A 24,702-nucleotide genomic window follows, 5' to 3' on the forward strand; every position below is an offset into this window, starting at 1 on the left:
GTGCAGTAATTTACCATTATATAGAGGGGGGAAGGAGTGTAGGTAGGTACTTCAAAGTACCTTCCTGGGACATACCTTAGCATGTAGATCCATCCCTGAAAGTTTTATTTTCCTAACCCAACCCCTTTCCAAGATGGCCAAAAGTAACTAAAGTAGAATTTTACCTACGTTTAATAAAATGGCTATCTCAAAATTTTGATTGGATGTTTGGGGAAAGGTGGGCGTGAGAGGGGGGTTAGTTGCCCTCCAATTACTTTCGACTATTAAAAAGGGCACTATCCCTTTGAATTTCCAATCAAATGAGCCGGTTTTTAAGTTTCTACGACAACGCTTTCTATAAAAACCTTATATGCCCCCAGGGTATAGCTTAAAACCCTTGCCTTGAGGTTTGTGGGGAGTGTCCTCCTCAAACACATATTTTCTATCTGGAAATCATTTAAACTGAACAAAATTGCTATCTCAAAATTTTGATTGGATGTGTTTAGGGGAATGATGGGTTTGGGTGGGGGGGGGGGGCTAGTTTCCCTCCAATCACTTTCAACTATTAAAAAGGGCACTAACCCTTTGAATTTCCAATCAAATGAGCCTTTTTTGAAGTTTCTACGACAACACTTTCTATAAAACCTTATATGCCCCCAAGGCATAACTTACAACCCTGGCCCTGAGGGCTGTGGGGGAGTGTCCTCCTCAAAAACATATTTTCTATCTGGAAATCAACTATACTGAACAAAATGGCTATTTCAAAATTTTACCTACGTTTAATAAAATGGCTGTCTCAAAATTTTGATTGTATGTGTTTGGAGGAATTATGGACGTGGGGGGGGGGCTAGTTGCCCTCTAATCACTTTCGACTATTAAAAAGGACACTAGCCCTTGGAATTTCCAATCAAATTAGCTTTATTTAAAGTTTATACGACAACGGCTTCTATAAAAACCTTATATGCCCTCAGTGCATAACCTAAAGCCCTTGCCCTGAGGGTTGTGGGGGGGGAGTCCTCCTCAAAAACATAATTTCTATTTGGAAATCAACTACGCTGAACAAAATGGCTATCTCAAAATTTTGATTGGATGTGTTTGGGGAAATGATGGGCGTGGGGGGCTAGTTGCCCTCCAATCACTTTTGACTATTAAAAAGGGCACTAGCCCTTTGAATTTCCAATCAAATGAGCCTGTTTTGAAGTTTATACCTCAACGGCTTCTATAAAAACCTTATATGCCCCCAGGGCATAACTTAAAACCCTTGCCCTGAGGGTTGTGAGGGAGTGTCTTCCTAAAAAATATATTTTCTATTTGAAAATTAACTACGCTGAACAAGAATGCTATCTCTCAATTTTGATGGGATGTGTTTGGGGGAATGATGGGCGTAGGGGAGGGGGCTAGTTGCCCTCCAATTACTTTCGACTATTAAAAAGGGCACTAGAACTCTCGATTTCCAATCGAATGAGCCCCCTTTGAAGTTTCTACGACGACCCCTTCCATATTAAGTGCTTCTTGAAAAAAAAAATAATAAAACATTGGAGCCGTATGGCCCTTACTATAGGCAACGCTACAGCGTTGCCTCTGATTAGTTTACATCTTGACGGAAGCTGAACTGGCTGGAGATAGTCTCCTTATAGAAACAGACGACGTTAGGCGTGCATTTGACTCATTGATCCATAGGGCCATGGGTGTTTCCATGGGTTCTAGGCGTTTACCCCCCCCCCCCGGCCATTACCCCCCCCCATGGAAAATACCCCGCCCCAGAAAAATACCCCCGTGGAAAATAAGGCTTTCCAAATTTGAGAATTTTATTTGAGTTGTGTTTTTTTAATTTCCGTAGGGGGGAGAAATTTTGGTACTTGTGTATTATGCACCACTCACTCAAGTTTACGCTGTGTAAAATTCGAGAAAAAATCGTTTTTTTGTTGGTTTCTTCGTTACTTTAGAAATAAATTTGGGCTATAGATTTGCACATTAGGGGGCGGGGAGGGGTAAAGTATAGCGGGTCTGCATGCAAAATGTGGTTGGTATATTTATTCTTCATATTATATAGATAGATAGATAAGTGTATTGTAAAGCCAAATATACGGCCATGAACACAGTAAAATAACATAAATGAAAGGCATAGATAACATAAACTTTGATCAGCAATCATCATAAAACATTTAAATGAAACACTACATTAACCTAATAACAGTGCATAATTATTGGAAAAATGGTCATTAAAAAAAAAACACAATTTTGTATGCGTTTTTTGAGGGTTTTTTTAGTGTAAAAACCTAAAAGTTTGTTATTGTTTAAAAAAATAGAGTTGTGAGAAAGTCAAACTTTAGCGTAAAGAGCGAGGCGTTGAGGAGGGGACAACCCCTTTTATATACGGAATAATTTCTGTTTGTTTTAAGTTTTAACGTCGTTCCTTACTTTCAGTTAAAAAACTGTTTTTTTATTATTTAATTTTTGAACGTTTTTGAATTAATGCAGGTTTAGATTTTGGCTCACCGTACATGAATAATTAAAATAAAATTTGCATATTAATTTACTTTTATTTTGTTAAATGGCTTTCTCGAAACTTGTTTAATTTTTTTACGAACGTTTTATTAGTAATAAATATACGTAACTTACGAATTAACTTACGTAACGATCTTCAATATTCATATATTTTTAATACGTATATTAGGGGGCTCGCCCCCCAGTTAATACCTCGCTCTTTAAGCTAAAGTTCAAATTTTGTTCCAATTCTATAAAAATAACCCCTTAATCACAAAGGCCGTTAATCAGAATAAATAGCTCTTATGAAAGTACTTAAAAAATCTTTGGCTTAAAGAGCGAGGTATTGACTAGGGGGTGAACTCAATCATATGTGTAATATTTTCTGTTGATTTTAAGTTTCGATGTTGCTCCTCACTTTCAGTCGAAAAACTTGTTTTTTTTATAATTTAATTTCCGATCCTTTTCTTTAATAATGCTGGGAAATCCGGCGCCCCCTTAATAGCAATGTCCCTTCCCCAATGAAAACTTCCTTCATGGAAAGATCCTCCCATATAACCCCCGACCTCCCCCCCGTACCAGAAAAAATCCCCCTGAAAACGTCTGTATACTTCCCAATAACCAATACTATATGTTAACATTGGGTATAGTTCATAACCTTCAGCCCTCACCCTGGGGACTTCGGGGGATTAAGTCATCCTAAAAGACATAGTTATTATGTTTTCGACCATGCTGAACAAAATGGCTATCTCAAAATTTTGATCGGGTGACTTTGGGAAAAAATGAGCGTGGGAGGGGACCTAGTTGCCCTCCATTTTTGTGGTCACTTAAAAAAGCCACTAGAACTTGTAATTTCCTTCCCAATGAGTCCTCGCGCGATATTCTAGGACTACTGGTTCGATACGATCACCCCTGGGGAAAAAAAAACAAATAAGCACGCATCCGTGATCTTGTTTCTGGCAAAAAAAAATACAAAATTCCACATTTTTGCAGATATGCGCTTGAAACTTCTACAGTAGGGTTCTCTGATATGCTGAATATGATGGTGTGATTTTCATTAAGGTTCTATAACTTTTAGGGGGTCTTTCCCCCCTTTTTACTAAAATCAGCCAAATTTTATCAGCATTAAAACCTGATTCTTTTGATGTATCTATTGGTATCAAAATTCCGTTTTTTAGAGTTTCGTTTACCATTGAACCGGGTCGCTACTTACTTACAGTTCGTTACCACGAACTGTTTGATCAATAGTGGCACCTAATTCAAAATAGCTTACACCTGCGCTTCTTGATAGCTAAAATTAAATAAAAGCAAGTTTTCTTTCAATTGAAAGCAAGGAGCAGCATTAAAACTTAAAACTGACAGAAATTATTGCGTATGTGAGAGGGGCTGCCCCCTCCTTAATATTTCACTCTTTACACTGAAGTTTGACTTTTTGTTCCAATTTTTTTAAGAATGATCCTGATACGCAAGAACCGTCTAATTAGAACATAATCTTTTTTAAAAATTCACAAAACACTTTAGCGTAAAGAGCAAGGTATTGAAGAGGGGGCAGCCCCTATAATATAGCTAATAATTTCTGTTCGTTTTAGTTTTTTATTTTTCTCCTTACTTTCGGTTGAAAAAATCAATTTTTGTGCATTTAATTTCGGATAGTTTTTTAATTAATACAGGAAAATCCAGTTCCCCTCCATGGAAAATTCCCTTCGCCCACAAACATTCCTCCATGAAAAGATCCCCGACGCAAGAATCCCTACCGGAATAATCCAGAGATAATGGGCTTTGAGGGGGGGGGCATTTGCCCTCTGATCACTTTCGACTAATAAAAAAGGCACTAGTCCTCTCAATTTCCAATCGAATGATCCCTTTTTGAAGCTTCTATGACAAAAATTTCTATCAAAACCTTGTATGCCCCAAGGGCATAACTTAGGACCCTTATCCTGAGGGCTATGGGGGGGGGAGGGTTATCATCCTCAAAGACATAATTTCCATACCTTTCAACTACGTTCCACAGAACGGCCATATCCAAACGTTGATTGGAAATGTTTGGGGAAATGATGGGCATGGGGAGGGGGCGATTCCCCTCCGATTACCTTCGACTATTAAAAAGGACAATAGTCCTCTCAATTTCCAATCCAATGACCTCTTTTTAAAGTGTTTACAACTAACTACGCTTTCTATCAAAACATTATATGCCCCCAGAGCATAACTTACAATCTTAGCCCTGAGGGTTGTGGGGAGATTGTCATGCTCAAAAACATAATTTACGGAACCTTTAACTAGGTTCAACAAAATGGCTATATCAAAATGTTGATTGGAAGTGTTTGGGGAAATAATGGGCGTGGGGGGAGGGGCATTCGCCTTCAAATCACTTTTGACTATTAGTAAGGGTGCTACCCCTCTCATTTCTCACTTGAAAGAGCCTTTATGAAGTTTGTATGACAACGCTTTCTGTTAAAACCTTATATGACCCCAGGGCATAAAACATTCTTAGACCACACTGGCTATACATGACAAATGAAACTCAGAGAGGAGAGAAAGTAACCAAATGAAAAATAAAATCAAAAAGGGTGAAAAAACGAGGATTTTGTCAGCCAGTGGCGAATCATGAAGATGACAAAATATAAGCAAAGGGTGTCTGTTCTGTCTTTGTAGGGTAAACTTCGAAAGGTTAGATTTTCGTGTTTTTTTTTTCTTTTTTGTTTAGCACTGAGGACGACTTGGAGGAGGTCCTTGTCGAAATATTTGCTTATATTTTGTCATCTTCATGATTCGTCACTGGCTGACAAAATCCTCGTTTTTTTCACCCTTTTTGATTTTATTTTTCATTTTGTTACTTTCTCTCCTCTCTGAGTTTCATTTCCCCAGGGCATAACTTACAACCCCTGCCCTGAGGGCTGTGGGGGGAGTATCCTCCTCAAAAACATAATTTTTGGACCGCTGAAATACGTTGAATAAAATGACTATCTCAAAATTTTGATTCAATGTGTTCGGGAAAATGGTGGGCGTGATAGGGGGTTACTTGCCCTCCATTCACTTTCGACTATTAAAAAGGGTACTAACCCTTTCAATTTCCAATCAAATGAGCCCTTTTTGAAGTTTCTACGACAGCACTTTCTATAAAAACCTTATATGCCCTCAGGGCATAACTTACAACCCTTACCCTGAGGGCTGTGGGGGGGGGGGGGGGTTGTCATCCTCAAAGACATAATTTCCAGAGCTTTAAACAACGTTGAACAAAATAGTTTTCACAAAATTTTGATTGGATGTGCTTGGGGAAACGGTGGGTGTGAGAGGGGGTTTGTTGCCCTTCAATCACTTTCGACTATTAAAAAGAGCACTAGCTCTCTCAATTTCCAATCGATTGAGCCCTTTTTTAAGTTTCTACATTACCGCTATCTGTAAAAACCTTATATGCCCCAAGGACATAACTTACAACCCTTGCCGTGAGGGGTGTGTGTGTGTGTGGGGGGGGGGTTATCATCCTCAAAGACCTAATTTCCAAAACTTTCAACTGCGTTGAACAAAATGGATGTCTCAAAATTTTTATTGCATGTGTTTCGGGAAATGGTGGGCGTGAGAGGGCGGTTAGTTGTCCTCCGATCACTTTTGACAATTAAAAAGGGCACTAGCCTTTTCAATTTCCAATTGAATGAGCCCTTTTTGAAGTTTCTACGACAATGCTTTCTATACAAACCTTATATAGATTTGCATAAGGACATAACTTATAACCCTTGCCCTGAGGGGTGTGGGGGTTTGTCATCCTCAAAGATATAATTTCCAGACCTTTCAACTACGCTGAACGAAATGGCTATCTTAAAATTTTGATTGCATGTGTTTTGGGAAATGGTGGGCGTGAGAGTGAGGTTAGCTACCCTACAATCACTTTCGACTATTAAAAAGGACTCTTTGAATTTCCAATTGAATGAGCCCTTTTTGAAGTTTCTACGACAACGCTTTCAATAACACCTTATATGCCCCCAGGGCATAAATTACAACCCTTGCCATGGGGACTGTGGGGGGAGTGTCTTCATCAAAGACATAATTTCTAGATCTTTCACTTACTGTTACTGTTACTTCACTTACTGTTGCTTTCACAAACATGAACTGTTTGATTCTTTTTACTTATTATTCCTAACATAAGATTCCTAATATTTATTAATATTTATATACTCCTAATATTTTCTTAATAAATATATTCTTAATATTTTAATTATATTCATTGAATTTAATTTGCTGCTTTTCTATTGGTAATAATCGCTATAATCTTTGATTAATAATGCCTTAAGAAAGGTAGAAAATAACCGGTGCGAACGTAAGGAAGGGGGGTCGGTTCCCAGTCAGCCCCCCCCCCAGAACCTCAAATTTGAATGAAACATCGAACACTTCTTTTTATCATAAAATGAAATAATTTTTTTATGAATGCCAATCCATTAAAAAAAAGAGAAGAAAGATCCTTGGTATCTGCCTGGAAAATAGAAATGTAAAATTTCTATGCTCTATATTAGCGCAAGACCTTCTTTCTCTTCTTCTTTTTTGGATTATTATGGAAACATTTTTGCATAATGTCATCACTGGAATCAAATTACCTGCCCCTCGGGGGTGGGGGGTTGCTGCAACTGAGATCTGTCTCTGGGTCTCGTGTTACTAAGCTAATATCAATTCTTCTGCGCCACCATTGAAAGGGGAAGACTATTTTTAACTCAATAATAGCTATCCAATCCATTACCTTTACTAGCTGTACCACTGTCAGGGTCAATGTCAGCTGGCTTTGGTGCCTCAAGGGGCTCATTTTCCAATGGTACTGAGGTAACCATTTCCCGTGCATTAGCAGCTGACTAAAGAAAACAACAAGTGTAAAGCAATAAATATGTTATGACAATTAATATAATGGACAAAAAAATTATTGATAACGAATAAAAAGAAAACAAATAGCATTGTAGTGTTGAACGTTATTATAGTTCTAAAATAAAAACTAATAAGTAGTATAAAATAGTAAAAACAGATATAGCTGATAAAAATAAACATAAAAATCAATTGAGATGAATAAATGGATACAAAACTAGCATTATGGCATTATAGGCTATTATAGTATTGAAATAAACAATGCTACGGTACTTATTAGAAAAATTGATTGTTGATAGATAAATTGATGAACAGACACTTCAAATTGATGAATATGATTTTTACGGGTGTGAATAATAATAAAAAGCTAATTACAATGAAATGGAATGAAAACCTTCGTAAAAAACCGTGTCGCTTGGCCATGTTTGAATCAATAATTCGATTTACTTAATTCAAATCAATACGCTTTTCTCTTTTATTATACTACTTTTATTCAAATATTGGTTACACCAAATTCAGATTAAAACAGATCAACTTCAAAGCCCAGACATACCCGCCTATAATCCCTCCTCTCCCTGTAAAAAAATTTGATAATTCTACCAGTACTTTGCTAACAGTATGGAAAGCAAATTATTGATAGAAAGTAGTTAAGACATTAAAGATAAGCTACTGAAAATCATGAATGAATTTTTATAAAAAGGGTAGTGCCCTAGTATTTTCGGGAAATGTTAATTACGCCACTTTATAAAAAAGATGATAAAAGATAAAATATAGTAATTAACCACATTTTTTGACGATTTGAGGAAGAAATGAAAAATGTTTTCCACGGTTGTTGTATAAGGATAGTTTTAATAGCTCGTTTGATTTACGGCATACTAAACAATAACCTTGAGAAATCGTTTGAGGTCTGTAAAACATGTTTAGGGATGAAGGACGGAAGCTTGCCAAAGACCACTGGCGGATCCAGGGGCAGGCGTAACCCGTGCCCCCTCCCAAAATGTTTTCTGAAACCCTCATTCCTTGTTTTTTTTCTGTTTTTCACTCTTTTTACTATAAATTTGTCAATTTGGTCAATTATTGGCACCCATGTTGCATTTTATCCTTCCCCCAAGATTTTGCTTGCCGGTGCACTTGTCACATTGGGCCCCCAAGTTTTTACGAATGGATAAATTTAACCTAAGAAAGAATTGCGGGGATGACTGCTACAGCCCCCCCCCCCCTCCCCATATTGCTAGTTTTGGACCATTTTACATTGCTTAATGATTTGAACCCTCCATCCTCTCTAAAAGAAACCTGAATATTTTCCTTTGAATTAAAAATAGCCTACTTCTGTCTCAAAAGTATGTAAAAACCCTTTCTTTTATTGATTTATCCTACCTTTTTTTCAAAGTTTTCTCCTGACTTCGAATTTTTCAAATTCTTTTTATTTCTTGAATTTTATAATATATTCCATTGCCCCAAAAATAACCTTCATCCAATTTCTCATCTAGTTTCAAACGCTGATTTCCTTTGTTTTTCACTTGAGGTGAATTTCATTTCAATTTCCTTCCGAAGTCTGAATTTCTTAGCTCCTTTCTATATTTAACCCCATAGGCTGGACAAAACCTTTTTCCCCAAAAAAACTTACTTTATTATGTTTTTTTTTTCAAATTGCATTCTCTAGCCCAAAAACCCCTTCTCCCTAGAAAATAAACCACCATATGCCTTAAACGTCAGAGTTTGTGTCTCAGCCAAGACCCCGACCTAAGGCTAGTGCTTTTATTTTCATCCTCTTTAACGTCGAATTGTATTCTCTCGAGCAAATGCCCCTCAAGTCCCCATTTTATCAGTTTGGTCCCCGGCCAAATTTGATTCTCTCCTTTTTAACAGGTAAATTACACTTTTAATTTTATATACATTTACAAACTCTATTTCAAACATTGCCATAGGAAAAGATCGTACAGAGGGTGTACCGTTTACAAAAATCTTCTCTTGTGTAATACCATCAATTTTCAAATTTCTTTTATCCTTATTTGTTAATGCGAGTGGGATATAACCACATTATGCTTATTTAATTTCAAAATTAACCATGCTAGGAAACAACTTCTTCCTGGAAAAGTCTTGCGCGGTTGAGTAATGCTCCATCAACTATCACATTTTGAAAAAAAAAAAAACAGCAACAAATTTCGATATTAATTTAAAATCTGTATTCCTTTCCCTTAGTGTTAAAGATTAACGAAGGAAAAAGACAATCATAGTTAACCATGAAAGAGGGAAAGAAGCATATTATAGGCAGCGCAGTAGCGCTGCCTCAGTGAAGAGTGATGTGAGCACAAAATATTATTTTTTTTAGACCAGGGCACTTTGTATAGAAGGAAGGATCGAAGAAACTTCGAGAGGGGCTCATTCGATTGGAAATTGAAAGGGTTAGTGCCGTTTTTAATAGTCGAATGTGTAGAAGGCAACCATCCTCGCCACCCCTCACCCCTGATTCAATAAAAGTTTTGAGATATCCATTTTGTTCAGCCTAGTTGAAAAGTCCGGAATTTATGTCCTTAAAGATAGCAACCCCCGCAGCCCTCAGGGCAAGGGTTGTAAGTTATGCCCTGGAGGCATAACAAATTTTATTGAAGGGGGGATCGTATAGACGCCGAAGGGGCTCAATAGATTGTTAATCACATGTTCTAAAGCCATTTTTAAGAGTCAAAGGGATTGGAGGGTAACTACCCCCCCCCCTCATTACGCGTCTTATTTTCCTAAAATGCATCTGATAGAAATTTTGAGATAGCCATTTGTTAAAAAAATAGTCCAAAGATCATAGGCAGCGCAATTGCGCTACCTAAATAAAGAGCGATTTGGGCACAATGTATTTATTTGTTCGTTGTTGTTTTTTTCTAGACCAGGGCACTTCTTAAAGAAGCAGTTGCCGTAGAAACTTCAAAAGGGGCTCAATCAATTGTAAATTGCAAGTTCTATTGTCCTATCTAATAGTCGAAACTGATTGGAGGAAAACCAGCCCCCGACGCCCATCATTTTCCCAAATATATCCAACCAAAATTTTGAAATAGCCATTTTGTTCAGCGTAGTTGAAAAGTTCAGTAATTATGTCTTTCAGGATTAACCCACTCCCCCTCGAGCCTTCTGGGAAAGGGTTGTGAGTTATGTCCCAGGGGCATATAAGATTCTTATGGAAAGGGTAGTCGCATAAATTTCGGAGGGTGGTAGAATAAACTTCGGAGGGGGCTCATTGGATTGGTAATTAGAAGTTATCGTGCCATTTTTAAGAGTTAAAGTGATGATGGAAAGAGTCACATTATTTTTTGATGATTTTTATTGTTTAAAAAAATAAAGTTGTGAGACAGAGTCAAACTTAAGCGTAAAGAGCGAGGCCTTGAGGAGGGGACAGCCCCTTTCATATACGGAATAATTTCGTTTTAAGTTTTAATGTCGCTCCTTACATTCAGTTTAAAAAACTTGTTTTGTTTTATTTAATTTCTGATCGTTTTTTACTTAATGCAGCTTCTATTTTGGCTCACCGTCATTGAATAAGTAAACAAAATTTGCATAAAAATTTTACTCTTCTTCTGCTAAATGGCTGTCTCTAAATTTGGTTCTGACGTAATTTACAAATTAACTTACGAAACGAACTTCTATATTCGTATATTTTTCTTCTGGCAAAAAATACGCTGCAGATATAGTTGCAGATTTTTTCAGATATGAGCTTGAAACCTATGTAATAGGGTTTTCTGATACGCTGAGTCTGACGGTGTGATTTTCATTAAAATTTTTTCACTTGTAGGGGATGTTTCCCCCCTATTTAAAAAATCAGGTAAATTTTCTCAGGCTCGTAGCCTTTGATGAGTAATACTACACTTAAAAAAATTTATATATTTAGAATCATCATTATAAGCCCATTATTTTGATACATTTATTTACATCAAAATTCCGTTTTTAAGAGTTTCGATAACTATTGAGCCGTATCGTTTGTTTTTTTTATTCTTTTTTATTATTAAGTATATGTTATTACGTATATGAGGGGTTCTCCCCTTAGTCAATACCACGCTCTTTACGTTAAAAGTTAAAAAAAATTTTGATTCACAAACCCCTGAATCATAAAGGCCGTTTAATTAGAATAGATAGCTCTTTTGAAAGAACTAAAAAAAAACTGTAGCGTAAAGAGCGAGGTATTGACTTGGGGGAGAATCCCCTAATATGCATAATAATTTCTGTTCGTTTTGAGTTCTAATGTTGCTTCTTACTCTCAGCTGAAAAAACTTGTTTTTTTTATTTTAATTTCTGATCATTTTTTAAATAATGGTTGGAAATCCGGCGCCCCCTTCATAGAAATGTCCCTTACCCCAAAGAAACATCCTCCACGGAAAGATTCTCCCGAGTAACCCCTTCCTCCACCTCCCCCACCAGAAAAAAATCCTTCCTAAAAATGTCTGTATACTTCGCAATAACAATAACCAATAATAGTAAGCAATGGGCAAAGTTCATATCTTGCAGCCCTTCCCCTGGGAACTGTGGGGGATTAAGTCATTCTAAAAGACACAGTTACTATATTTTCGACTATGCTGAACAAAATGGCCATCTCAAAATTTTGATCGGGTGACTTTGAGAAAATATTAGCGTGGGAGGGGGCATAGTTGCCCTCCATTTTTTTGGTCACTTAAAAAGAGCACTAGAACTTTTAATTTCCATTCCAATGAGCCCTCCCACGATATTCTAGGACCACTGGGTCGATAAGATCACCCCTGGGGAAAAATAAAAACAAACAAATAAACACGCACCCGTGATCTTTCTTCTGGCAAAAAATGCAAAATTCTACATTTTTGTAGATAGTAACTTGAAACCTCTGCAGTAGGGTTCTCTGATACGCTGAATATGATGGTGTGATTTTCATTAAGATTCTATAACTTTTAAGGGGCCTTTCCCCCTTTTTTCGAAAATCAGCCAAATTTGCTCAGGCGCCTAACTTATGATAGGTAAGACTAAATTTGATGAAACTTATATATTCGAAATTAGCATTAAAATCTGATTCTTTTGATGTATCTATTGGTATCAAAATTCTGTTTTCTACAGTTTCGGTTACTATTGAGCCGGGTCGCTCCTTACTTACAGTTCGTTACCACAAACTGTTTGATGATATGCGGTAAACTTGTTATGCTTCACTTGAAAACTTCACTTGGTAAGTTATTTGACTTTATTTCTGCTTATATTTGACCAAGTGGAGCTCTTTACCTTTCTTTGAAAAACTTGGTTTGTGGAAAAATTTGTAAGATTAATATTACTAATGGGATAATCTCTAAAAATGATAGAAAAATATCTGAATTCTCTAAATTAGATTGAGAGAATAAGGTAGACCAGGCTTCTTACTATCCCGAACTAAATAAAATCACCTCAAAAGAAAATTGAAGAAAATAAGAAGCGAGGATTATTTTTACAGGGGGAGGGGAATATGACATATATATACAGTACCCAATAGTAGTAAATAGCCTAGAGGTTTTTTATTTTGGGTTGGGGGGGGACAATGCGTAGTTGTAGTCTGCCTCATTACTGAGATGAGGTATAACTCTTATCTAAAATAAAACGAAAAGAAAATAAATAGGAGTTGGTTAAAGTGGAGCCTGAGCATTTGCGTCCGTACTGAGGTTCTTGGGAAGATAGCTAACATTAACAATTAAAGACAAAAGGAAAAGAGTTACATATTATGATTTAAGAGTGAAAGAAGTTCTTACTATAAATTATCCTCCCTATACGCTTACTATTAATAACTACGTATATTAGAAATACGCTTACTATTAATAATAAGCTAACATTAACAATTAAAGACAAAAGGAAAAGAGTTTCATATTATATGATTTAAGAGTGAAAGAAGTGCTTACTATAAATTAGCTAATCTCCAAAAAAGAAAAATTACTATATCATAGGCAGCGCAATAGCGCTGCCTAAGTAAAGAGCAATGTGGATACAATGTATTATTTATTTTATTTTATATATATTTTTTTAAAGGGCTTTGAAAAGGGCTCATTCGATTGAAAATTGTAAGGGCTAGTGCCGTTTTTAATAGTCAAAAGTGATTGGAGGGTAACTAACCCCCCTCCCATACCCACTATTTCCGCAAAGACATCCGATCAAAATTTTGAGATAGCCATTTTGTCCAACGTAGTTGAAAGATCGGGAAATTATGTCCTTGAGGATGACAACACCCCACAGCCCTCAGGGCAAGGGTTGTAAGTCATATTCTCTGGGCATATAAAGTTTTATAGAAAGAGTGGTCGCAAAAACTTTGGAGAAGGTTCATTGGATTGGTAATAAGAAGTTCTAGTACCTTTTATAAGATTCAGAGTGGAGGGTGGATACCCCCCCCCCAACACACCCACTTCGTATTTTCCCGAAATGCATCTGATAGAAATTTTGAGATGGCCATTTGTTGTCGCAGAAACTTCGAAGAAGGCTCATTCGATTGGAAATTAAAGGGACTATAACCCCTTTTAATAGTTCAAAAATAAATGGAGGGCAACTAAACCCCACCCCCACCCCACGCCCACAATTTCCCTTGGAGTTATGCCCTGGAGTCATATTAGGTTTTTATATAGAAAGGGTTGTCGTATAAACTTCGGAAGGGGCTCATTTGATTGGTAATCAGCAGTTCTGGTGCCCTTTTTAAGATTCAAAATGATCGGAGGGTGGATACCCCCCCCCCCCCCATACCTTATATTTTCCCAAAATGTATCTGACAGAAATTTTAAGATAGCCATTTGAAGTCATAGAAACTTCAAAAAAGGCTCATTCTCTTGGAAATTCAAAGGGCCTTTTTTAATATTCAAAAGCGATTAGAGGGCACCAAGTGCCCCCTCCCACGCCCATTAATTTTCTAAAATATATCTTATCAAAATTTTGAGATAGCCATTTTCTGCAGTGCAGTTGAAAGGTCAGATGTCTTTGAGGATGACACCCCCTCCCCCCACACACACACACTCCTCATCGCAAGAGGTTTTAAGTTATGCCCCGAGGGCATATAAAGTTCTCATGGAAAGGGTGGTTGTCTACACTCCGGAGGGGGCTCATAAGATTGGAAACCAGGTGTTCTAGTTCCCTTTTTAAGAGTCAAAGTGATCTGGGGCAGCACCCCCTCCCCTCCTACGTCGTATTTTCCACAAATGCATCCGATAAAAATTTAGAGATAGACATTTGTTGAAAAAGAGTCCAAAAATCATGTAATAAGGCCCTTGGGGTGGACAGAATCCCCCAGAGTCTGGGGGTAAGGGTTGAAAATTATGCCCCAGGGGCATTTTAGGTTTTTATGGAAGGGATGGTCGTCTGAACTTTAGAAGAGACTCATTTGATTTAAAATGTACAATTCTAGTTCCTTTTTAAGACTCAAACATGATGGAGAGTAACTAGCCCCCCTCCCTGCCATCCCCTTCCCAAAACGCATTCAATTGAAATTGTGAGATACCAAAATCACACTTACCAGTAGTTCAAAAATCATATAACAATGTCTTTAGGTGGATACAATCCCTCAAAGCCCATGAGCAAGAGTTGTTATGCCCCGGGCATATAAGGTTTTTATGAAACGGGTAGTTGTAAAATCTTTGGGTCGGATGAAGCTCATTTGATTGGAATTCGAAAGTTTCAGTGCCCTGTTTAAGAGTCAAAAGTAAATGAAGGGCAATCGGTCCCCTCTCAAGCCGATCATTCCCCAAAACATATTCAATCAAAATTTTAAGGGAGTTATTTTGTTCAGCATTGTTGAAAGGTCCAGTAATAATGTCTATGGGGATGTCAACCTCCCCTCAGTCCTCAGGACAAGGGCTATAAGTTAGGCAATTCGTTCACTGTTTCCGCATAGTATATGCAATTGAGAAATTTATGCATGTTTGAACTTTACTTTCCAAGAAGACGAAGGGTATTCAGGTGAGCCTTTCAGAGAATGTTGAGGGAGCGTTGAATTAAATCAAAACAGGGTATATGTATACGGATTGTCAAAAGGGTTCAACACAGGAATAACTGAGCACATTAATTTGGAAAATTCAGGAAATGATAAAGGATATGATCAAAAAGGCAATATTTGCTTGCTACCAATACTACTACAACTACCACCACTACTACCTCCACACTACTCCATCTACAGTATTAAGGTGAAATTTGAACTATATCGAAAGACACTACGCGCATAAACATTGTCGAAATAGCGTATCTCAAGAATTGATTTGGGTATTAAGTTAGAACTTTCAGAGAATACTTAAAGGGGAAGAAGATCATCTCACCAAAAGGCAGTTTGTGCCTACTACTGCTAATACTACTGTTACTGCTATGTTTACTACTACTACTACTACTACTACTTCTACTGCAAATACTTGTAGGGCTAAGAGCATTGAGATGCATATTTTAAGAAGTGTATGAACATACAGGTTATCAAAAGGACATATCAGCAATGTCATAGCAATGGCTAATTGTATTAAGTTGAAACTTCCAGGACTTGATGACAGTAATGTTCAACTGACCAAAAGACAATAGGTTAGTACTACTGCTGCTAGTATTACTACTGCTATTCAATACTATTACTAGCAATATTAATAATACTACTGTGTCTATTATTACAACTATGACCAAGGGTATGAAGATGAAATTTTCAAAAATTTTGAGAGGGAAAATGAACTGAATCAGAACACGCCCTCTTTATGCAAGTTGTCAAAAGGGTGTAAGAGCAATATCTTAGGAACAGTTTGGTGTATGAAGTTGAAACTAACTGGGCTTGTTGGGAGGGATGTTGAACTAACCGAAAGAAAATATTTGCATCCTAATGCTATTGCTTCTACTCATGCTACTGCTACTGTTACTATTGTTACTACTTTTATTACTGCTACTTCCACTTAAGCCTAGATTACTACAATTAATTCTACTGTTACAACTACTACTACTGCTATTAAAACTAAGAATATTAAGCAAAAATGTGGCATATATATAGAAACTGTATGGAACTAATTCGATACACACTATGGCCAGTCAGGCTGTCAAGCGGACTTATCAGAAATACTTCAGGAACGGTTGATGGTATGTATTAAGCACAAATTTTCAGCGTGTGTTGAAGATATTGAAGAAACCAAAGGTGCTATGCGCATACTGCTACTAATGCTGCTTCAACTATTTGCTACTGTGCAAGCTAAGGGTATTAAAGTGAAGCTTTTGAGGAATATTTAGGTGGATGTTCAACTAAATCAAAACAAACTATGAGCACGTGGACTGTCAAAAAGGTGACAAAGCAATATCTGAAGAACAAATCATATCATTAATTTAAACCTTTAGGTGTAAGTTGTGAGGGATTTCACTGTATACTTTTAATACTACCATAACAGTTACTGTAACTAATGACGCTAAGGGTATTAAGGTGAAACTTTTAAGGAACGTTTAAGGGGAGTTTCAATTAAGCAAAAAACTATATGTATGCAGGTTTTCGAAAGGGCATATAAGTAATATCATAGGCAGTACCACTCTATAATAGCTAGAAATATCATTTTAGCTTTTAAAGGAGCTAATTCGATTCAAAATTAAAATTTCTGATGCCCTTTTTAAGATTAAAAAGAGATTGGAGGGCAAGAAGCTCTTCTCTCAAACCCATATATTTTTCAAACGCATCTTGTCAAAATTTTGATACAGCCATTTTGTTCAGCATAATAAAAAGGTCCAATAATTAGGTATTTAGGGATATTAGGCATGTCAACCCCCCACAATTATGCAACTGGTCCGTTATACTTTAAAACTAAATGTTGCTTTAAAATAAACCAAAAGACATTGTGTTTATGGTTGCCAATAAGACACCTCAGAAATATATCGAGAATGACTTGGGGTATTAAGTTGAAACTTTTTGGATTACTAATATTACTACTTCTGCTCTTACAATTTAAATAAATAAAAATAGTGTAAGTGTATCCAGGTTGTCAAAGAACATCAATAGAACCTTTAGGAATGATATTATGTTTTATTTTTCAGGTCAATTTCAGAAGCTATAAAATCAAATTAAAAAATACTGTGTGTCAGGATTAAAAATTGTTGAAAAAGTTTCTCCAACATACAAAGAACAACCAATACTATGGATTCTTACAGAAACAAACTGAAAAAATGTAAAATATCCATGAAAAAGAATATTTCGATAAGAAACGAACAGAAATTGTTCTCATAAAATTTTTTCCACAAAATGTTTTTCAAAGAAAAGTAAAGAGCTCCATTAAGCCAAGAATGGGAATAAATAAAGTCGAATAACCTTCAAATCGTAAAACTACTAGAAATCATTATCAATAAATAAATGAAAATCAAAACGAACAGAAATTACAATAAATAGCTGAGTCAAACCCAAAACGAGCAAAGATTAATGTATGTAGATCTGATAACCCCCATGTCTTCTCAAGACCAGAAAATAATTTGCGTTTCACTGAAAAATAAATACGTTTCAAATGTTTTCACACTTCTTACTTTCATAAATAAAAATTAACAAAACTTTGAGGAATAAATATCAGTAAATTTCAATTAAACTGACAATCCATGGTCTTTTTTTCAGTAAAGCGCAATTTTTTTTCAGTAAATTCGTTCTAAAATGTACTTGCAGTCGGCAGGGAATTAAAGGTTAAAACAGACGGCTATAATAAGGTTCGTTTAACTGATTTGACTAGTTTGAGGTTTTATAACATTTACAGTGATGTGTGTTTGGACGTCGGCTATTAGTGAGGAAGGTCAGCTGCTATCTTTGGGAGGAAAGAAGGGGGGGGGAGTCTCAAAAAATTTGTTTTAAGGTTCAAATTATTTGAACTTCTATTGGATTTTAGGGTTTTTTTTTACAAGATCGTTACGGCTTATAAAAAAGAGATAAAATCAGGCTTTTCCTTCTCAAACTGTTCGTGGTAACGAACTGTAAATAAGGAGTGACCCGGCTCAATAGTAACCAAAACTCTAAAAACCGTAATTTTGATACCAATAGATACATCAATAGAATCAGATTTTTATTCTAATTTCAAATATATAAGTTTCATTAAGCTTAGTCCTACCCATTAAAAGTTACGCGCCTGAGAAAATTTGCCTTATTTTCGAAAAAAGGGGGAAACAGCCCCTAAAAGTCATAGAACTTTAATGAAAATCACACCATCAGATTCAGCGTATTAGAGAACCCTACTATAGAAGTGGAATTTGTGGAATTTGTATTTTTTTGCCCGAAGAAAGATCAGGGATGCGTGTTTATTTGTTTTGTTTTTTCCCAAGGGTAATCGCATCGACCCAGTAGTCCTAAGATATCTTGAAACAGTTCATTTGATCGGAAATTAAATGTTCTAGTGCCCTTTTAAGTGACCCAAACCATTCGAGAGTGAATTGGCCCCCTCCCGCACTCATTTTTTTCCTAAAGTTACACAATAAAAATTTTGAGATAACCATTTTGTTCAGCATAGTCGAAAATCTAATAAATATGTCTTTAAGGATGACTTAATCCCCCACAGTTCGCGGGGGAATGGCTGCAAGTTATGAACTTTGCCCATTGTTTACATATTGTATTGGTAAATGGGAAGTATACAGACGTTTCAAGAGGGATTTTTTCTTGGTGGGGGGGATCCGAGTAGGATCTTTCCATGTTTTAGTGGGGGAAGGGACATGTTTATGAAGGGGTGCCCGATTTCCCAGCATTATTTAAAAAACGATCAGAAACTAAGTAAAAAACAAGTTTTTTCAACTGAAAGTAAGGAGCAACATTAAAACTTAAAACAAACAGAAATAATTACGTATATGAAGGGGTTTGCCCCTAGTCAATACCTCGCCCTTTACGCTAAAGTTTTTTTAGTACTTTCAAAAGAGCTATCTATTCTAATTAACCAGCCTTTGTGATTCAGGGGTTTGTGATTCGAACAAAATTCGAACTTTAGCGTAAAGAGCCTGATATTGACTAGGGGTGAACTACCTAATATACATAATAAAAACATACAAACATAGAAGTTTGTTACATAAGTTAATTCGTAAGTTACGTCATAACAAAATTTCGAGAAAGCCATTTAGCCAAAAAGATAAAATTAATATGCAAATTTCATTCTAATTATTCATGTACAGTGAGCCAAAATCAAAGCTGCATTAATTCAAAAACGTTCAGAAATTAAATTTAAAAAAATAAGTTTTTTTAACTGAAAGTAAGGAGCAACATTAAAACTTAAAATGAACAGAAATTATTCCGTATATGAAAGAGGCTGTCCTCTCCTCAACGCCTTGCTTTTTATGCTAAAGTTTGACTCTGTCACACAACTTTATTTTTTAAAACAATAAAAAACTTTAGCGTAAAGAGCGAGGCGTTGAGAAGGGGACAACCCCTTTCATATATGGAATAATATCTATTAGTTTCAAGTTTTAATGTCGCTCCTTACTTTCAGTTAAAAAAAAACTTGTTTTTATTTTTATTTAATTTTTAACAAAACTCATAGTTCTCTTCAAAGGATCTGAAAAATAAAACAACCAAACTTTGCCATCTTTACAGGCAAAATTTGATACTCATTGTTAGAAATCTACACAGAATTATTAATATCAGCACTTTTAATTGACTTCAAATATATTACCAATGCTGTTGGTCCCAGGGCCCCCTGGGGATTGATACCAAGAAGTTTTCCCTCTAAAGATTGGATTGCTGCTGCTTCCCGTCTTCTTATACTAGACAAATCTGCTTCAATATGTATGTTGCCTATATCTGCAACAAAATAATAAGTAACTAACAATTCTAAATTTCATAAAGGGCTGTATCTACTTCTATCATCCGTCCTGGAGCCAAATTTTCACAAGGTTTAAATTGCTGCTTCCAATAATTGACAAAACTGTAAAATGCTTGAACAAGAATTTATGATAAACTACATTAACTATAAAAAATAAATAAATATATGAGGGCTATAAGGGTGGAGTTGCATCAGCTGCTCCTAGATACACTGAAGTGGTTTTAAGACTTTTGCGAGGGTAGAATTTTTGAGAAAAACCGACCTAGATTATGTTTCGCTCTTTGATATGGCCTTGGTTAACTGTTAATTAATTAACTGAATACAATTTCTCAGATTGCTTGATGTCCCTTCCCTCCCCCCCCCCCAAGAAAAGAAAAAAGTAACAATTAGAACAAAATGAACATAAGTTCCTTGAGTTATCCGTACAAGCGTGAACGACAATAACTAGAAGAAACATAAAAATAAAAGACATAAAAGGTCGAGATATACATTTTAAGGGATAAAGGACAGACAAATGAAATTAATATAAAAGTGAAGATACAAGGGAAAAATAATATTTGCAACTGAAATATACACAATGAGGTGATACACAGAAATAAATAAAAGGTTAGGTCTGTCTTACTAAGTTTCCTCTAGAAGAATCACATACACACTTACTCCGCTCAAGGTTGGTTTGATGAGTGTGCCCAGCGCCTAAACCATCGAAGCTAAATTTTCAAAAAATCATTATGCGTGGTTATTGACTAATCAATACGCTAATATTGAAAAAAAAAACTTTTCATAGGCAGCGCAGTAGCGCTGCCTCAGTAAACAACGATGTTGGCACAATGTATTTTTTTTTTTTTTTTTTTTTTTGGTTGGTCTTAGACCAGGGCACTTCGTGTCGAAGAGGTTGTCATAGAAACTTCAAAAAGGGTTCATTCAATTGGGTATTGGAATGGTTTGTGCCCTTTTTGATAGTCAAAAGTGATTGGAAGGCAACTAACACCCCTTCCACACCCACCATTTCACCAAACACATCCAATCAAAATTTTAAGATAGCCATTTTGTTCAACGTAGTTGAAAAATCTAGAAATTTTTTATTTGAGAAGGACACTCCACCACACAGTCCTCAGGGCAAGGATTGTAATTTATGCCCTGGGGGCACAGAAAGTTTTTATTGAAAGCGTTGTCGTAGAAACCTCAAAAAGGGCTCATTCAATTGGAAATTCAAAGGGCTAGTGGCCTTCTTAATAGTTGAAAGTGATTGGAGGGCAACTAAGCCCCCTCTCACGCCCACCATATTTACTATTTTTAAACATTAAAAAACTTTAACGTAAATAGCGAGGCGTTGAGGAGGGGACAGCCCCTTTCATATACGGAATAATTTCTGTTCGTTTTAAGTTTTAATGTCGCTCCTTACTTTCAGTTAAAAAAAGTTGTTTTTTTTATTTCATTTTTCACAAAACTCATAGTTCTCTTCAAAAGATCTGAAAAATAAAACAACCAAACTTTGCTATCTTTACAGGCAAAATTTGATACTCATTGTTAGAAATCTACCAAGAATTGTTAAAATCAGCACTGTTAATTGACTTCAAATATATTACCAATGCTGTTGGTCCCAGGGCCCCCTGGGGAATGATACTAAGAAGTTTTCTTGGTATCATTCCCGAACACAATCAATCAAAATTTTTTGACCGACATTTTGTTCAACGGAGTTCGCAGGTCCAGAAATTATGCCATTGAGGATGACAAACCCCCCACAGCCCCCAAAGCAAAGGTTGTAAGTTATGTCTTGGGGGCATATAAGGTTTTTTTTATAGAAAGTGTTGTCGTAGGAACTTCAAGAACGGCACATTCAATTGGGAATATAGAGGGTTGGTGCCCTTATTAATAGTCAAAAGCGATCGGAGGGCGAGTGCTCCCCCCCCCCCCCAAGCCTATCATTTCCACAAATACTTACGGTCAACATTTTGATAGGGATGCTACCATTTCATCTAACTGTCACAAGCACCAAACGTCATTTCGTCGACAAGGAAAATCTGTCAGGACATCGACACGTCAGGACATCGACAGTCATAACCTCGGCACGTCAGGACATGGACAGTCACAATCGCTACCCGTCAAAACGTCAACAGTCATAACATGGACATTCATCGAAAGTCACAATCACTACCCGTCAGAACGTTGACAGTCATAACATCGACACGTCAGTTCATTGACAGTCACAATGGCTACCCGTCAGAACGTCAACATTCATAACATCGACAACGTTCGACGTTCGAAGTTATGACTTTCGACGTTCTGACGGTTAGTGATCCTGACGGATTTTCGTTATGAACAAAATTTATAAGTTTATATAATGGTAGTAAGTATATAATAGTTTAGAAACAAATTTCGGTTATATATTTTCACATTAGGGATGGGGGTAAAGCATAGCACATATTAAATACGTAACCTAACCGAACCTAAATACCTTTTCCCCTCTAAACCCCAAAAAACTAAAGTTTAAAAATTTTAGATGTTATAACGTGTCGATGTTATGACTGTCGACGTTCTGACGGTTAGTGGTTCTGACGGATTTTCTTTATGAAATTTTTTTATGTTATGACGTGTCGATGTTATGACCGTCGAAGTTCTGACGGGTAGCGATTGTCACTGTCGATGTCCTGACGTGTCGATGTTATGACTGACGATGTTCTGACGGATTTTTTGTCGATGTTATGACGGATTTTGTCGATATCCTGACGTGTCGATGCCCTGACTTGTCGATGTCCTGGCGCCTTCCCATTTTGATATTGCCATTTTGTTGAACGTAGTTGAAGGGTCCAGAAATTATGTTCTTGAATATGACACTTCCCCCCCCCCCCTCCTCCACAGCCTTCAGGGCAACGCTTGTAAGTTTTGCCCTGGGGGCATATACGGTTTTTATAGAATGCGTTGTCGTAGAAACTTCAAAAAAAGAACTCATTGAATCAGGAATTGAGATGGCCAGTGCCCTTATTAATAGACAAAAGGGATCAGAGGGCGAATACCCCCCCTACACCCATCATTTCCCCAAACCCTTCCAATCAACATTTTTATATAACCATTTTGTTGAACGCAGTTGAAAGGTCCGGGGTCATTGGATTGGAAATTGAGAGGGCTATTGCCCTTTTTACTGGTCGATTGTAATCGGAGGGAGAATCACCCACGCCCCATGATCCATCATTTCCCCAAACATTTTGATATGACCATTTTGTTCAACGTAGTTCAAAGGTCTGGAAATTATGTCTTTGAGAATGAAACCCCTCCCCTCATAGTCCTTGGGACAAGGGTCCTAAGTTATGCTCTTGGGGCATAGAAGGTTTTTATAATAAGCTTTGTTGTAGAAGCTTCAAAAAGGGCTCATTCCACTGGCAAATTGAAAGGACTAGTGCCTTTTCTATTAGTCGAAAGTGATCATGGGGCAATTTAAAAAAAAATTTTTTCCACAAAATAATTTTTTTTTAAAAAGTGAAGAACTCCGTTAAACCAAAAATGAAAAAAAAAGAATCAAATAATCTACCAAGCATACAACTACCATAAATCAATAACAATGAATAAATGAAACCCAAAACAAACTGAAATTCCAATAAATAAAAGTCAAACTCAAAACGAACAGAATTTAATATAAGTAGAGTTCTAAACCCCATGCTTTCTAAAAGCCAAAATATAATTTGTACTTTACTGAAAAAATTCTTTAAATGTTTTCACTTTTACAACTTTAAGAAATCAAATTTTATTAAGATTTTAAGGAATAAATATCACCACAAGTTTATTAAACTCACAATGCACATTTTTTTCAGTAAATTCATTTGAATTTTTTCAGTAAAGTACAAAATATATTCTGGCTTTTAAAAAGAATGGGGTTTAAAACCCTACTAACATTAATTTCTTATCGTTTTGAGCAAAGAAAGGTCAACTACTTCAACTCGTTGGTCCAGGCAAGAAAGGTCAAGTCTGTGTTAGAATGCGTTTGAAAGATATCTCACATCAGACAACCTGATAGGAAAACTAAATTGAAAATGAGTTTTAGTCAAGATTGAAGGGTTGATTGAAAGATGATTGAACCAAAAATCAATTGAGTGACAGAATCGAAAGATCAAGCCACTTGACCCCTAGGGCCTACGTAAGACATTAAGGCTCTAGCACTTGGATCAACAGAAAAAAACAGGGTACTAAATTTAGTAAGGTAGAAAAAAAAATAAGTAAGTAGATATTTCAAGCCTGTTTACTGAAGCTACATCAACCAGGATGATACTGATTCTTTGACGCTGATTCTGATGATGCTGAATATAGAAGCTGAATACTGAATATATTGAATATAGATACTGATACTGAATATAGATACTGAATACTGAATATGATACAGAATAGAAATACTTTGATCTTTGTGCTTAGTATTGTTTAGGTTATAAATATTTATTTTTGAAAAGAAAATGTCAAATGTCTGTGCATATACGCAGAAAAACAAAAGGAATAATCAGAAGCCATAGCCTGTCTTCTGTACAAAGTATCAAACAGAAAAAAATAAATAGAAAATTCAATTTGATATCTGAATTAAGCAGAATAGCAGTCTTCCTCTTATAAAGATAAAACAGTTTTTTGAAATGAAAATTAAGTAAGACATTACAACTTCAAAAAAACAAAAATAATTCTGTATAGGAGGTGGCTG

General features: G+C 36.2%; 1 protein-coding gene across 1 annotated transcript in view; it reads right to left on the minus strand.

Annotated features, from left to right (window-relative positions):
- The window catches only part of LOC148954963 (uncharacterized), a 65,110-nt gene that overhangs the window by 24,135 nt on the left and 16,273 nt on the right, over positions 1 to 24,702 (minus strand). Inside the window, exons 2-3 of the mRNA XM_089108004.1 lie at positions 19,878 to 20,005; positions 7,193 to 7,301 (exon numbers count right to left, since the gene is read on the minus strand). Coding sequence (XP_088964130.1) covers positions 7,193 to 7,301; positions 19,878 to 20,005 — 237 coding nt within the window. The remainder of the gene's footprint in view (positions 1 to 7,192; positions 7,302 to 19,877; positions 20,006 to 24,702) is intronic.

The sequence above is a fragment of the Artemia sp. Qi Xiang Cuo genome, chromosome 2 (genome assembly GCF_049724085.1).
Source record: "Artemia sp. Qi Xiang Cuo chromosome 2, ASM4972408v1, whole genome shotgun sequence".
NCBI classification, from domain to species: Eukaryota; Metazoa; Arthropoda; class Branchiopoda; order Anostraca; family Artemiidae; genus Artemia; species Artemia sp. Qi Xiang Cuo.